General features: G+C 47.4%; 1 protein-coding gene across 1 annotated transcript; it reads right to left on the reverse strand.

The window, feature by feature from the left end:
* Positions 1 to 912: 912 nt before the first annotated feature.
* On the reverse strand, positions 913 to 5789 carry LOC123428487 (probable LRR receptor-like serine/threonine-protein kinase At1g63430). Its single transcript, XM_045112700.1, has 13 exons — positions 5427 to 5789; positions 4943 to 5081; positions 4472 to 4543; positions 4246 to 4389; positions 4007 to 4156; positions 3568 to 3675; positions 3421 to 3491; positions 2717 to 2956; positions 2428 to 2633; positions 2210 to 2342; positions 1960 to 2117; positions 1647 to 1859; positions 913 to 1468 (listed from the first exon to the last, which is right to left on the reverse strand). Exons 1-13 carry the CDS (start codon positions 5542 to 5544, stop codon positions 1223 to 1225), a joined length of 1998 nt encoding a protein of 665 aa, XP_044968635.1. The 5' UTR covers positions 5545 to 5789; the 3' UTR covers positions 913 to 1222.
* Between the last annotated feature and the right edge of the window lie 11367 nt (positions 5790 to 17156).

Genomic DNA, 17156 nt, shown 5'->3' on the forward strand with positions numbered 1-17156 from the left:
CCCCCTCCAAGAAACTACCTACACATTTTAGAAAACAAGCATATACTACTCTCTTGGCAGAAAGAAAACAGAAATGGGCAGCCATCTTGGGAGTGTGTGTGAGTGTTGCTTGCTTGCTTACAGATGACTTAAGGCCCATGCGTTTTCAGGCAGACGACATGGGATGGGACTGGGAGGACGTGCCGATCGGTGCGAATGATGATGATGGCCATTTGTCTGATGAAAATGCGCTTATGATGCACGGTGGCAAGGCAAGCATGGCGGTCATTTCTACGCGTTTCTGCACGGTGTTCTGCCATGTTCCATGCGCCTTGGTTCCAACAAGGGCTTTGCAATTTAGTCAGTCTCCTTGTACGCAGTGTTTCATTACTTACTACTGCGGCAATTTACTTACTACTTACCTGCTGTCTCCTGGCAACACTACTTTTGTTTTAGAGCAGCAAGCAGATACGCTCACTGCAACCAACGGCACTCCTGCAGGACAAAGAATTCCTTGGGCAAAATCATCATGGAACATGGCAGGTCAACCTGGGATTGGGTCAGGTTTATTCGGCGTTTTTGGTCCTCTTCTGAATTCCGTCGTCGTCGGGTTGTGTTTCTTCTCTAGTTCAACCAACTTCCCCTCGGTGAGCCGATATAAATTCCCCCAACCTCATTTACCTTACACAAAGATCATGTAACATGCTCCTACTTCCCTACTACAAAAAGATCTTATAACATGAAATGAAATGCTGAAACAATTTGCAGCCAGCTTCCTACTTCTCCTACACTCTTGTTGCAATTTGCAGCCAACTTTCAAACATTTGCAGCCAGCTTTCACGTTTTAACTGCTCACTCGGAATCGCTGCATTCTTGCAGATCACAAGATGTTACGTCGAAACGCACCGGACCATCAGACCATCACACAAGATCTAGAGAAAAGTATCCTTCTATCATCAACTCTTAACTGGAAAACACGGTTGGGGCAAGGACGCAAGGTGCAACATCATGTCAGATAAGGAGCAGCATTGCATTTCTGAGCCCCCACACTGAAACTACAACTAAGGCACACAGGATTACATGGCGACGAACTGGGCAAGCGTTATGCGAGAATCTGAGCTAAATCCAACCCGCCGTCTCGCCCAGTTTAGCAAGCTTTGTGTACGTGAGCCAAGAAGGCGACGTGCAAGAAATCAGCGTTAGCATTGATGAAAATCTACAGTGGAACAAGGTGGGGCATGTGCTACAACGACAGGGCGAGCTCAGCCCACGCCAGGGAGGACTCCTTGAGGATGCCGGCCGCCGAGAGGTCGATGCCGGTCTCCAGGGCCCCCGCGATGATCTGCATCGACGGGCGCTTGGACGGGTCGGGGTCGACGCACCGGCTCACCACGCTGCAGATCACCGCCAGGTCCTCCGTCCGCACATTGGTCAGCTCCGGGTCGACCAGCTTCCCGATCTCCTCTGGCTGCTGGAGGTACTTGATGGCCTGCGGAAATGTAGAGGATCAGAAATTCAGACTGATCAGTTTGAACTTTTGTTGCACATGACTTCTTCAGTTAGTGAAATGAAAGAATGTTCCAGCATTTTATTTTACTTTTATGCGATCTTTGAGTAAGACATGTGCTGTTATTGCAATGAGGTTGAGAAACGGATTACTGGCTCACCCAGTCTACCAAGTAGCCTTTGTCCTTGCAGTAGGGAAGCCGCCCGCTGATGATCTCGAGCAAGATCACTCCAAATGCAAACGTGTTGCCCTGGATGTCTGCGTACTTATCCTCGGAAGAGTCTCGGCTAGGGAAAGAGGCTTTGTTGTTGAAGTGGCCGAGCGCCTTCTCGTGTCTTGAAAACAGCATTTTCCAGCATTCAAAGTCGACAAGCTGTTGTTCGTTTCACCATGTTAGACAGTGTGTATTCATCTGAAAGATAAGCTCCAAAGAGACGGTACTAGTCTACAGGTAAAAGCAAAGCATGCAGTACCTTGGGGGTAAAATCTTCTGTAACGTAAACTGAATTGGAGTTCAGCTCTGATATTGCAAATGGAGGCTGCGACTCGGTGTGCAGATACCTTAAACCTTGGGCGATGCCGATGGCTATTTTCATTCGTCTGAGCCAAGAAAATTGAGCCGCTTCCCCATCTAAAGGAAAAAACAAATGACATCAAATCTACGACATACATAAAATGCAAATATTTAGTCTATCGTAACGAAATTGAAAGAGATAGTCTTACAGTGTAGGTGCTCATACAGGGTCCCATTTGATGCGTACTCAAAGACTAACATCCTCGAGAATGGGTCACTCTCTCTGCAATAGCCCAGAAACTTTGCTATGTTCTCATGATTCAACCTTGCCAGATCAATAACCTACAATGTTCATCCCATTTTATTTATTTATTTATTTGAGCTAAAAGGTGTTTTTGGGTCACAATTTTAGACAAACGAACTATACCTTGTTTTGGTAAAAGAGCTCATGCTGGCTAGTCCAATGACCCTCAAAGGCGCATAATGATATGACAGAAACCTCTGGTCCATCCTTCATTGTTCCTTTATAGACTACAGTCTCCGGAGTTGAGCCAATAATGTTGCTAAAATCCTCACATGCTACTTCAAGTTCCTGGCGACTCAACTTGGGCAAACTTTTCAGCATATCAGAATCTGAGAACAGCATGAATGAAACACATTAGGAACAATATATGTTAGACAAAATAAGCAATTTATAAGATAAAGTTAATACCAACCAATGAGTACTGTTATCTCGTCGCTCCAACTTTTTGATCTACTCCATGATGATATTCTTATAGAAGGCTTTATATTGCAGCTTCTGGAGGCAGTAATTGCACCAGTGATCAAGAAAATAAGCAGGAGAGCACCGGTTGCGATTTCCAAAGCAATAAGCCAAGTGGGTTGCTGCACTTTATCGTGCTTATGCTCAGAAGCAGGGCGTTTGAATCCCTTTAAATTAGCAGCTGTAGACGCACCTAAAACAAGAGTAGATTTCAGTTGATGGAAGTTGAAGATGACCTTAGGCCACTACTAAGTGCTAGTTATACAGTAAATAGCTATAACCCATATTGGTGGTGCATGTGTTTCAACATAAGGTTTTGACTAAGTATCAAAACTACCCTTGAAGAAATGAATATGCCATGTCGCATAAGTAGTGTAATTTAAAGGACAATTACGCTTGCAGATAAAAGGGGAAAAAGTGTTGCCTCATGAGCATTGATGGTAAATCCTACAGAGAAATTTTATAAGGGCAACATGTATATAATCATAAAGCATGATGTTCCATACTTCTCGGATTAATAAGTGAGTTGAATTCAAATGTCCATTGACTAATTCGAGAAATATTTCATCTTTGTGGGGTTTTTTTTTTTTGCGGGTGGTCATCTTTGTAGGTAACACTGCAATAATTGAGTTAGCTTGTAGAGGCTAAGACACGTACTTGCACAAATCTGATGGGCACGTTGTCGGATAGAGTACTCATCCTGGAAGCAGTTCCCCTGGAAACTTGACCTGCAAACTAGCCACGTGAATGGATGGACTTCTAACTGATATTAACAGTGGGAAGTGACTTGTGTAATAGCAGTACCTTGGAAGATACTTCAAACAAATTGGGATTTTTCCAACAAGGAAGTTGAAGGAGAAATCTGCAACGTTTAACCGAGGAGACGGGCATAGTCCACTGTGAGGTGTGGATCTGACGGAGCAAACAGACAGTATTGAGTTAAAGTGGCAATATACCGGAACATGGTCACATTTGGTTTTGCACGGTGTTCTTACTGAACATGCCATCGACAGCAAATGGTAACAAAAGTTCATGGACAAATTTAGCAAGTATTATAACGGGTACTTGTCCTTTTGGTTCTATTCTAGCTAACCATTATTCTGAAGTTCAGTTCAACCTATGCCAAAAATGATCATTACAGCGTATCTAATTTTGCATCAGTATTGAATTATATTTATTATGTAAAATATATCTACTATACTAAGCACCATACAGAAAAAAGGAGTTAGGACAAGTCACCTACCCGGTATCTGCCATAGGAGAAAAACCAGTAGCATTGCCACCTGGAATTGACCCTTTCAGCCTGTTCCTGTCCAACCTAAGCTGAACAAGATTTGGTAGCTTGCCCAGCTGCGGTGGTATGTTCCCGGTTAGCCCGTTCGAATGCAAGTTTCTACAAGAGACGAGACCTTAGTTTGCATAGCAAATAAGCATCCAAACTTAAAAACTCCAAATGTAGAAGCAAAGCAATCGGCATCTTACATTACGCTCACGCTGTTCAGTCCACTCAGCTCAGGAGGAATAGGGCCAGCAAGCCGGTTAGCGCCCAAATCCAGGACCCTGAGGTTCCTCAACGAGCCTAGCTGCTTCGGGATGGTGCCGAAAAGCAGGTTTTGATCCAAATACCTGCCCAAAATACAGATATTTATGGAAACCAGGTCCTGGAGAGAACAGTTGAAGACGCAATGAAGATTGAAGCAGCACATACAGCTCCTGCAAGAAGCCGAGCTGCCCGAGCTCCGGCGCGATGAACCCCTTGAGCGACGCGTTCGACAGCCTCCTGCAAGAAGCAAAGCCAAATTCATCATCCGTTGTCGTGATCAGCGGTCGCTAGATTATGCAAGCAGTACAAAATTCAGTTGGCATTTCCCTGTAGTAGCTCAAACCTACTACTCACTGACTGACTACCGATCAAAGTGGCACATCAGTCCACTCTCACAAGCCATGGGCACATTTGGCACATCGCCAAGCATCTATTCCATCCATCCACATCACAGCTGACCGAATCCGCTTTGTTCTCTTCTGGAGAGGAGTTTAAAGTACCAAATCACAGTCACCGAACCCACTTTACCTCCCAACCTAAGCGCGTTGAGCTGGTAGTGACAAGTAGGTGGTGGTTGTGATGAGCAGAGCATGAGCGAGTGAGATCTGGAAGAGTGAGGAGGAAGGGATTGCTTACAGGGAGACGACGGAGCCGTGGGGCGAGGAGCAGATGACGCCGCGCCAGTCGCAGGCGTCCCCGTCGGCGTCCGTCCAGTCGGCCAGCGCCGAGTGCGGGTCCTCGATCACCGCCCGCTTGAAGGCCAGCAGCGCCGACACTGCCGTAGACCAATCCAGCCAAAGATGTCATGTCAGAGAGAAGAAAAAAAGGCAAATTTTTGCACACGGCGTCGTGATTCCCACGAATTCGAAGCTCGTCGGTCGGCAAATTGCAGGCGAGAAAAGCAATCCAATCTTGGGCACTAATTTCGCGGAAAGAAAAAGAACCGGACCAAATTTAGGACGGCGGTTTGAATTGAAACGGGGTGGGGAGGAAATGGAAAGGAGCGGGGACGTGATCCCGGACAAGGGAAGCGACAGGCGGCGCAAATTTGTCACAAAAAAAACGGCATTTAAGCAAGGCGAGGTAAAAAAAATTATATAAGGGGCGCGCCGGCGCTCACCGTCGCCGCCGATGGGAGGAGGCAGGGCGGAGGCGGCCGAACTGCAGGGGGGGAGCAGCGTGGCCACCCCGCAGTGCAGGGCGAGGAGCAGGACGCCGGCCCAATGCCGCCGGCCCATGTTCCAAGCTACTCCGCGCGAGCAGCAGGGATCAGCGGGCCATGCTCCTGCCGCTTCCTTCGCCGCCGCCGCTCTTGCTGCTGCTGCTGCTTCCCGGCAACCGGCGCCGCGTCGGCGTGGGGCCGGGGGTGGTTGGCCGCGGCGGTGGGGAGTGGAGCAGTTGGGTAAAGGGAGGTGGGGAGGATCCAGAGGGAGAGAGAATGTTGTGGTGATCCAGTGAGGGTGGAGGGAGGAGGAGGAGGAGGAGGAAATAAATGGCGATGGCAGGGGAGGAGCGGAGCGGAGGGTGGCGGATTAGTTATGGCGCCCACTAACTCTGCTGTTAATTTTTGTAATTTTATGATTATTTGGTTAGTAGAGGAGATTAGTACTAGTGACAAGTGGATTAGGGAGGAACGGTATCTTAGGAAAGAGGAGTAATTTGTTAAGACTGCTTGCCGTGTGAGCTACTGGTCTTGTTGACACTAGTTTAAATTTTGTTGATACTAGTTTAAATGTGTGTGCAGACTCCTGTCTCCTTGAATCTTCTTTCTTCTTCAGAGGGAGGTGTGGCTTTGACTCTTCCTTCTGGCCCATGTGGTGTGGTCCTCAAGTTCCTTTTTTTTTCAGCCTCTACTACCGGACCCGACCCCTCAAACGTCCGCGTCCGGACGGCTCCACGGACACTGACCGATCACGTTTCAAATAATGTATTCTACATTCGGATACCTGAAATTAGAAACCTCAAATCCATACTATTACATGCAACGTAAACCTAATACTAAGCGAAGCTCGCCCGGCTCCGTCATGTCCATGTCTGAAGGCTGGCGGCGCCCTTCATAGTGTTGTTGAGTCGCCGGCGAGGTAGAGTAGGACATGAGACATTAGTCGGCTCACGGGAGTCGAGCTCCCGCCGTCTCGCAAGCCCTACTCTTCCTCGTCGGAGCCCGTAACCCGAACGGTGCCAGTCGACGTGAGGTCAATGATGGATCCTTCCTATGAGGAGCAGGCGTCTACCACGACGCAGTTGTGTTGACAACACTGGTGCACCCTACGGGGTGCAACGGATTCTCGACGTTGTGAGTCTGAGCGCTGCCGTCGTGTGGCCGCCTCCCGGGAGCGGCGGAGTGCAAGCCGGACGACCATCTCCTCCTCGGGGCCGCGCGGGACAAGCTCATGGTCGACGGATCTAGAGGTGAAGAACTTAAATACGCTGCCCACCATGCCGAGGTGAGCTTGGGTGGCAGATGGGAGTGGAGTGGAGTGGAGTGGAGTGGAGTGGCTAGGGTTTGGTCCGGCGAGCAAATGGGACGAATATATGTGGGGTAGATGCGGGACAGTGCAGGCCAGACGGACGTGCGAGGGCGCGCCCGGGCTCCCCCATATTCGCCCCATATTTGGGCTGGAAATGGGGGGTGCCGGTGAGCCCGGGCTTTTGAGGCCGGTTTAAGGGCCCGTTTGGGTCGAATTTTTGTGACCGGGCGGCCTGCCCGATCGTTTAAGGAGGGTTTAAGGGGTCCGGTTGTAGATGCTCTTATAGTTTGAGAGAGATCAAACACAAGAAAGTGGTGACTTCTATCAACCTCGAGATCTAATGGGTCAGTCTTTTAAGATGCTCATGATAATCGGGTGTGTGTGCGCGTTCATCGTCGACAGTGTTTACGAACGTATGTGTTTTTATTGTTCGTGCAGCCAGCCTGAAACAAGTTGGGGTGACGGTTGCACTGCCGCTGGTAGGTGAACTCGGCGTCAGCTTCTCCTTAGGCGTACGCTTGATCGAGAGTTCGGGGCATATTTATTTTCTTTTCTTGAAACAAGGCAATAGATTTGCCATCTTCATTGATTAAGGACGAAGGATGTCGGCGATGACATCGAACCCAAGAGCCAGAGGGATAGTTCGATGATGGAACGAGAGAAGAAAGAATGTATGAAACAAGGAGAGAGAAGAAGAAAAAAGCGAAAAATCGGTGTGGTTTGTGGCAAACTAGGCACGGGCATCACGCGGCGATAAGAATGGAAGCATTCAACGCGGCAAATAGAAGAGAGTGAACCCAAGACGACAACGACAACAACAATCTGTTGTATGTAACTATCTGACCATTTATTCAACTGAATTCAAAGACGTCGCTCTCGTGGTAAAAAAAGATGAAGCAAAAATGGACTAAGGCCAGCTCCAGCGCGCGACCCCATTCAGCCATCCGTTTTGTCCGGATTCTGTCCGCTTGGGGCGGGCGATGGGGTTGTGTCCGAGCCTGTCCTGGGATGCGGTGGTCGTGCGCCGATTGCGCGAACGCATCCTTCTGCCACATCATGTCCGCCACGGCCAATATGCCCGTATATTCATATTTATCAATGTTTTAAACAAGTTTGTACGTCCAAATATTAATTGTCTCTAATAAAAATAGTTTTACAACCCAATCAAAATTGTCTCAAATAAAATAGTTTTACAACCAAATCGAAATTATCTTGAATAAAGATAATTAACCAATACATCTATTGGTTTCCAATGTGATCCTACATGTGCTCAACCAAGTCATTTTGAAGATGCAAATGAGTGTGCCAATCACGGAGTTCACGATAGAATAGGGTAAATTGCTCAAATGTGGCCGGTTCTTGGTGCAGGGGCTCAACACTGTTACCTTGAAAACGAAATCCTTGGTCGAAAATGGAGTCATCATGCTCGTCCTCGACTATCATGTTGTGCATGATCACACAAGCAGTCATCACCTCCCAAAGCTTCCCTTCATCCCATGTCAATGCAGGGTTTCGAACGATACCCCATCAGAATTGAAGCACACCAAAAGCACGCTCCACATCCTTTCTAGAACTCTCTTGCATTTTGGCAAATCTCTTTCTCTTCTCTCTTTGGGGGTTTGAGATTGTCTTCACAAAAGTTGACCACTCAGGATATATACTATCAGTCAGTTAGTATCCCTTGTTGTAGTTGTAGCCATTGATCTCAAAGTTGGCAGGTGGGGAGTGGCCTTCTGCAAGCCTAGCGAACACTAGGGAACACTGCATCATGTTGATATCATTGTGAGAATCGGTCATTGATACGTCTCCAACGTATCTATAATTTTTGATGGTTCCATGCTATTATCTTGTCAATTTTGGATGTTTTATATGCATGAATATGTTATTTTATATCTTTTTTGGGACTAACCTATTAACTCAGTGCCAAGTGCGAGTTTCTGTTTTCTCCGTGTTTTTGGCCCATTTTCAGAAGGAGTCCAAATGGAATGAAACTTTACAATGATTTTTTTTGGACCAAAAGAGACCCCCGAAGCTTTGGGAGAAGGCCAGATGGGCCACGAGGGAGTCACAAGCCCTCACTCCACCACCACCACCCCCGGTGGTGGCGCGCAGGCTTGTGACCTCCTCGTGGGCCCAACTGACGCAATTCCACCGCCATAAATTCCTATAAATTCAGAAACCCCCAGAAAGAAACCTAGATCGGGAGTTCCACCGCCGCAAGCCTCTGTAGCCACCAAAAACCAATCTGGAGCCCGTTCCGGCACCCTGCCGGAGGGGGAATCCATCTCCGGTGGCCATCTTCATCATCTCGGCGATCTCCATGACGAGGAGGGAGTAGTTCTCCCTCGGGGCTGAGGGTATGTAGGAGTAGCTATGTGTTTGATCTCTCTCTCTCTCTCTCGTGTTCTTGATATGTCTTGATCTCGATGTACCATGGGCTTTGCTACTATAGTTGGATCTTATGATGTTCTTCCCCCTCTCCCTCTTGTAATGAATTGAGTTTCCCCTTTGGAGTTTTCTTATCGGATTGAGTCTTTGAGAACACTTGATGTATGTCTTGCACGTGTCTATCTGTTGTGATCAACTTGCGGGTTTGTGACATTGGGAACCTATGCATATGGGTTGGCACACGTGGATTCATGTGAGTACTTGATGTATGTTTTGGTGATCAACTTGCGGGTTCGTGACACTGGGAACCTATGCACAGGGGTTGGCACACGTTTTGACTCTCTGGTAGAAACTTTAGGGCACTCTTTGAAGTTCTATGTGTTGGTTGAATAGATGATTCTGAGATTATGTGATGCATATCGTATAATCATGCCCACGGATACTTGAGGTGACAATGGAGTATCTAGGTGACATTAGGGTCTTGGTTGATATGTATCTTAAGGTGTTATTCTAGTACGAACTCTTGAATAGATCGATCAGAAAGAATAACTTTGTGGTGGTTTCGTACCCGACAATAATCTCTTCATTTGTTCCCCGCTATTAGTGACTTTGGAGTGACTCTTTGTTGCATGTTGAGGGCTAGTTATATGATCCAATTATGTTATCATTGTTGAGAGAACTTCAGTAGTGAAAGTATGAACCCTAGGCCTTGTTTCCATGCATTGCAATACCGTTCGTGCTCACTTTTGTTACTAGTTACCTTGCTGTTTTTGTAATTTCAGATTACAAAAACCTATATCTACCATCCATATTGCACTTGTTTCACCATCTCTTCACCGAACTAGTGCACCTATACAACTTACCATTGTATTAGGTGTGTTGGGGACACAAGAGACTCTTTGTTATTTGGTTGCAGGGTTGCTTGAGAGAGACCATCTTCATCCTACGCCTCCCGCGGATTGATAAACCTTAGGTCACCCACTTGAGGGAAAATTGCTACTGTCCTACAACCCTCTGCACTTGGAGGCCCAACAACGTCTACAAGGAGAAGGTTGCGTAGTAGACATCAGTCATGCTGAAGAAAGAGTGCCATATCCAAAGATCGTGCGAAGCCACCCCTTCTAATATGACAGTGCATGCTTTTCACATGCCCCTTGTACTGGCCTTGCCAAGCAAATGGACAGTTCTTCCACTCTGAGTGCATACAATCTATGCTGCCAAGCATGCCTGGAAAGCCTCTATCGGTGTTGATCGCCAAGAGCCTTTCTGTGTCAGCGACATTTGGCTGCCTCAAGTACTCGAGGCCAAACACCACTACCACGGCCTTGCAAAAGTTGTACATTGACAGCAGACATGTGGACTCACTCATTCTCACGTACTCATCCACAAGATTGTCTGAAATTCCATATGCAAGCATGCGAATGACGGTGGTGCATTCCTGATAAGAGGAGAATCCAAGCTTGCCAAGGGCATCCGTTTTGCATTCAAAGAATGGGTCATGCTGAACCACTCCCTCACGAATGTGATTGAACACATGCCTTGACATACGAAAACGGTGACGGAATTTCTCCGGTTTGAAGAGTGCGGTATTCTCAAATTAATCAACACAGAGCAAGGCATGGCCTCTCTCTCGCGTGCAACTCAGGTGGGGCACACGGCCAGGCACTGACCCCCTTTACCGAGGCCGCTGCCTTTGAATGTGGTCATGAACGACCAGTGCAACCACCACAAGTTCTTTGTCATACGAGAACGAAGAAGAAAAATTCATCTCCACTGTCCATACCTTTTGTGGGCAAAGTGTCAAACACCTTGCGGTCATGATGGCGAAGAGGCCGCGAATCACCTTGAGGCAACGGGGGTGGATGGCGGCCGGCTACAGGTTGCTCTGTAGCACCCCCGACGGAAGTTGCCGTTGCCGATGGGTGTCGTTGGCGGTCGGGTAATAGTGGCGGCGCCGGCGGCGGGTTGGGTGGGGAGGGGCAGGTTGAGGCTTGGGGGGATGAATCGGCAGAGTCCCCGACAAGTGGGCCACAGGAAGACAAGGGTGTCCGTTCCGCCTGTCCGTGCACTGTCCGTTTCTCCCCAAACGTCGCGCAAGTTTGGACTGGGGATGGGTTGAAAACGAATGAAAAACGTACATTTGTCCGTTTGGGGCCGCGCGTTCCGTCCGTCTGCGCGCTGTCCATTTCTCTCTAAACGCCGCGCAAGTTTGGATTGGGGATGGATCAAAAACGAACAAAAAACAGACATTTGTTCGTTTGGGGCCGCGCGTTGGGCCGCGCTATTCGTTCGTTTTACTCTAAACGAACGCACCCGATCCGAATGGAGTCGCGAGTTGGCATAAAAAGAAGTGCAAGGTTCGAGGGCAGGTCCGATGACGAGTAGTACACGCTGAATGAGATTGTCCACACTAAAAGTAACAAAAATGCTAGACATACAAAGAGTTACACAAGGTTACACGCTGACTAGGATTCTTTCTTTCTAACTAACCACTCTTCCCTTGATTTTCAAGGGGGTGAGCCCTCATACCCTTTAATCTCCAATCAAAATTCATTTGTTTGTAAAACCCATGTAAAATTATGTATGTGTAGCATTGCTGGTAGTGTCACGGGTAGAAACTTCTATTTTGGACTTGGGAGCTCGAGTTGGCTTGACATGTCAGTCACCGGTGGCAGTTCGGTGGATTTTTTCACTGTTCTAACCTTTTTGTTGAAGTTGTGCACAAAATGAACCCGGTTTGACAAGATTTCATGATCTAACCCTTTTTGAAACGCCACAAGCCGTGGCGTTGTTGTCCCACTACAAAACGCCAGTCAAGTGTGGAGTTTCTTACCACCACCAAAACTACAGTCTGTCGTGGTGTTTTTATTTCCTCGCAACGCCACGGTTGTCTGGCGTTTCTGGGAAGCACTGCAACGCCAAAAGCTATGGTGTTTCTTCCTGCCTATTTATTATGGGGCCACCCTTCACTCACCACTCACTCTCTTCTTCCACCACTCTCACTCTCTTATCTTCCCGAGCTGCGGCCCCTTTTCCCCCATTTCTCCCCCACTTCTCCCCTCTCAAATCCTTTCAAAAGGATTGGTTTGGTCCGTGGATCCGGTATCATTTGCGTTGCTTGAGGTAATCTCCTTCATCTCCCCATTTTTATTGGTTGAAATTGTCTATTTGGGTGGTTTTTTTCTCATGTGTTGTAGCCCTAATAATGAGTATAGTTTTTGCAATAATTAGTATAGATGTTCTTAGTTTATCTACTAATGAGCATAGTTGTTCCATTTATGTTGCATTGTATTGGTTGGTTTATGATTATTGATAAGATTTAGTGTTAGGGTTAGGGTTAGGGTTAGGGTTTGGGTAATGCCTAATTTGGATGGACAAGGGTTAGGGTTAGGGTTTGAGTAATGTTTTGTTAGTTGTTTTGTTAGGAATGTGTTATACTTAGCATTGGTAATTTTGTTCCCTTTTTTAGATGAACAAGATTGTGAATATTCATTGTGTTGACAAAGCGGCATTCATGAATGTTGATATTGTTGACAAATATGAGGAAGTGTTGACATTTCTTGATAGTCCTACTTATGAAGAGGTTGTGGCAGAAACTCGGATAAGATTGAAGTGGGTTGATCCAAGTGACCAAGTAGAATTATTAGGAAGATATGATGTTGGGTCGGCACACAAGTGTCGAATGAAGACAATGCCTATCAAGTCCAATTTGCATTGGGTTGCATACAAGGAGGTTGTTGCATCCTCAATAGTCAAGTCACTCGAAATGTTTGCTAGTATGGTGGTCAATGCTCCTCTTTTTCATGTTGACTTGAATCAACCCTTAGTAGATGATTTGAGCCCGTATAGTGGTGTGGCACCTATTGTTGAGCATAAAGTTGAAGTGGAAGCCAATGAATATCCCCAATATGAGTTCAGAGGTAGTGCACCGATCAAAGATGATGGTCATGACTCCGATGAAGAGTATGAGAGGCACCACAACATTGTTGGTGACGTAGAGGCTCAAGTAAGGCATGATGACATGGATCCTGACATTGTGTATCAGTGTGCTTGTGTGGATGAGTCGGATGATGAAGGCCCGGTGAATGAGTTGGACGAGGATGGCTTCATTATTATTGTCATGTTGTACATTTTCTTCATGTTGTTTTTCGCTTTACTAACTAATGTCTTGTAATTTTTTGTAGGTATGGCATCTTGTCAACCCAACAAAGCAACAATGAAGGGGGTGGAGGACATGGAGGGGGAGGTGAAATGCCGGGGTGGTGGGACAAGGTTGTCAAGAAGGTCAAATAGGAGGAGGCAGTCGGTCTAGCGAAGAAGAAGCACAATAGAGTTGCGTCGTTGTCATCATGTGCACTCTAAATCGCTATGGGAAGTTTGAACTTTAATTTAGTATTTCATCTCTATGTACACTCTAAATCACTATGGGAACTCCATTGTGTGTACTCTAAATCATCAAGACCAGCACAATTACCTCTCCTCTTTCCACTAGCACCGCACGATGCTTCTGCTCGTAGAAATCATCAAGGCCCGAATATTTATCCGGCTGAAACATCCTACATAATATGAACAAAATTCTTTTAGGCATTAACCTAGTGCCAAAAACAATCACACTACACCTAGTGCCAAAAACCTAGGCATTCACCTAGTGTCAATAATATGAACAAAACCTAGGCATTCACCTAGTGCCAATAATATGAACAAAACTTAGGCATAAACCTAGTGCCAATAATATGAACAAAACCTAGGTTAAACCTAGTGCCACAAAAAACTACACCTATTGCCAAAAACATAGGCATTCACCATCACAAATTCAGTTTTACTTTAAAACATATGCATTAACCATCACAAAATAGATTTTACTTCAAAACTTAGGTTACACCTAGTGCAAAAAAAGCTACACAAATACAAAGGTGTTGCAAAAACTAATTGGAGGGATTGGAGGAGCTTACCGGCCTCTTCGATTTGCCCCAAAGAACCCACAAAACGGTTGAGGGAGGAGGGAGATCGAAGGGGGGAGGATATGGAGGAAGAGCGAGAAGTTTTTCGCCCAAGCTCGAAGGGAAGAGGAGGAAGAAAAGGTGGTTGGTGGGCGATGGGTCGGGCTGGGCAGATATGGCCCCTAGAAAAGCCAGGGAGGTTGGCGTTTCTAAGGTGACAGTCAACGCCATGATAAAGTGGCGTTTCAATGAAGGCAGGAAACACCACATTAGAACGGTGTTTCATTGTTGACGTGCAACGCCACGGTATATGGCGTTTCTAAAAAGGATCAAAACGTGAAATTGTTTCGGGGTGAGTTCATTCTGTGATTTTTTTATGTCAAGTGGGTCAGAATAGTGAAAAAAACCAGTTTGGTCTGTCGTAGAACAGAAGCAGGCATGCTTGGTCTTGTACGTCACACCTAGGAGTACATATACAGCAGTAGAGTAGCGGTATTTTTTGTACGGTAGCTCACAAATCAAGGGTGTCCACGAGGTTGTAGCCACCTGCTCTATGTGCCCGCAAACTTTCCACGATGGAGGCCTGTTGTGATGTTGTATTACCGAGTGGGCTCCAAGATACCTCTCCATCATACGGAGTAACAAATCTCAATCTTGATCCATGCTAACTCAACGGATATCTTTGTAGATACGTATAGAGCACCTTTATAGTCATCCAGTTACGTTGCGACGTTTAATACACACAAGGTATTCTTCCGATGTTAGTGAGTTACATGATCTTATGGTCAAAGGAACGTATACTTGACATATAGAAAAATAGTAGCAATAAAACGACAAGATCACATGCTACGTTCATAGTTTGGGTCTTGTCCATCACATCATTCTCCCAATGATGTGATCCCGTTATCAAGTGACAACACTTGTCTATGGCTAGAAAATCTTAACCACCTTTGATCAACGAGCTAGTCAACTAGAGTCTTACTAGGGACAGCGTGTTGTTTATGTACCCACACATGTATTTGAGTTTTCAGTCAATACAATTCTAGCATGGATAATAAACGATTATCTTGAACAAGAAAATATAATAATAACTACTTTATTATTGCCTCTAGGACATATTTCCAACACTTTTGAGGCCGGTTTAAGGGCCCGTCTGGGTCGAATTTTTGTGACCGGACAGTGACCATGCGGCCTGCCCGAACGTTTAAGGAGGGTTTAAGGGGTCCGGCTGTAGATGCTCTTACAGTTTGAGAGAGATCAAACACAAGAAAGTGATGACTTCTGTCACCTCGAGATCGAATGGGTCAGTCTTTTAAGATGCTCATGATAATTGGGTGTGTGTGCGCGTTCATCGCCGGCAGTGTTTACGAACATATGTGTTTTTATTGTTTTTGCAACCAGCCCGAAACAAGTTGGGGTGACGGTTGCACCGTCGCTGGTAGGTGAACTCGGCGTGAGTTCCTCCTTAGTCATAGGCTTGACCGAGAGTTCAAGGCACATCTTTTTTTTAAACAAGGCAATAGATTTGCCATCTTCATTTATTAAGGACGAAGGGTGTCGATGATGACACCCGACCGAAGAGCTAGAGGGGCAGTTTGATGAGAGAACGAGAGAAGAAAGGATGTATGAAACAAGAAGAGAGACAAAGAGAGAGAAGAAAAAAGACAAAAAAACATGCGTGGGTTGTGGTAAACTAGGCACGGGCATCGGGTGGCGATAAGAATGGAAGCATTCAACACGGCAAATAGAAGAGAGTGAACCCAAGACAACGACAACAATCTAAGTACGTAAGGCCAACTCCACCCCCACGACCCCAAACGGACGTCCGGTTTGGCCGGATTTTGTCCGTTTGGGACGGCAATAGGTTCGCCCATCTCCGCTATGTTCGTTGGGTCGTGTGTGCGTCCACCGTGCGGCCGCACCCCAAATCATGTCCGTGTTGGACTTGATTTAAAAAGGAAAAAACTCAACTAAAAATAAATAAACTCACTTTAAAAGCTTAAAACATTAATAAGATAAACATTAATAAAGGCCCAGTTTTCACGGCCACAAAACGGCCCAGTTTTTGACATAATTAACATAAAAAAAAGTAGCCCGCCCGTCGTTGCCATCGCTGTCGCCGTCTTCACTGGTCATCGGTGTCGTCTTCGTCGTCGTCGCTGACGAGGTCGACGTAGGGCGGCGGCGTCCAGAGGTGGGACGACGGTCCCTCGTGCGCGGGGGCGTGCTGGAAGCTGGCCTGCAGCACCTCCTCCCGTGGAGAGGCCTCCCACTCCGGTGACCGCGGCGGCGTGGGATGCCAGTTCACGGCCCCCACTGCCTGCGCCATCTCCCGCGGTGCAGGACCAGCCCCACGACGCGCCAACGAACGCCGGGGGGGACGTAGCCACCCTCCTCCTCCTCCATCGGCTCGGGGATGGCGACGTCGCCGGCCGCAGAGAGGGCCATGGCGCGGTCCAGGCCTGACCATTGACGCTCATCATGTGTCGCCATGGAGTCCTCCATGACGCGCTGAATGAGCCGGGCCTCCTCCTCCTCCGTCATGAGAGGAGGTGGAGGTGGTGACGGAGACGGGGAAGGCGATGACATGGGCGTGAGGCCGCGCACCTCCTGTGCCTGTCGCGGCCCCGCGACCGTCCCGGCGAAGTACGAGGCACGACACTCCACGGGACCGGCGTCCAGTCTCCCAGTAGCGCCGGCAGACCTCAACACTGAGGTACTGCCAGTCACGATGGCCGGCGCCGGGCCTGGGATGGATGGAGAAGGGAGTCGCTGTTGGGGAACGTCGCATGGGAAACAAAAAATTTCCTACGCGCACGAAGACCTATCATGGTGATGTCCATCTACAAGAGGGGATGAGTGATCTACGTACCCTTGTAGATTGTACATCAGAAGCGTTAGTGAACGCGGTTGATGTTGTGGAACGTCCTCACGTCCCTCGATCCGCCCCGCGAACAATCCCGCGATCAGTCCCACGATCTAGTACCGAACGGACGGCACCTCCGCGTTCAGCACACGTACAGCTCGACGATGATCTCGGCCTTCTTGATC

This window comes from Hordeum vulgare, chromosome 2H, assembly GCF_904849725.1.
Source record: "Hordeum vulgare subsp. vulgare chromosome 2H, MorexV3_pseudomolecules_assembly, whole genome shotgun sequence".
In the NCBI taxonomy this organism is placed as follows: Eukaryota; Viridiplantae; Streptophyta; class Magnoliopsida; order Poales; family Poaceae; genus Hordeum; species Hordeum vulgare.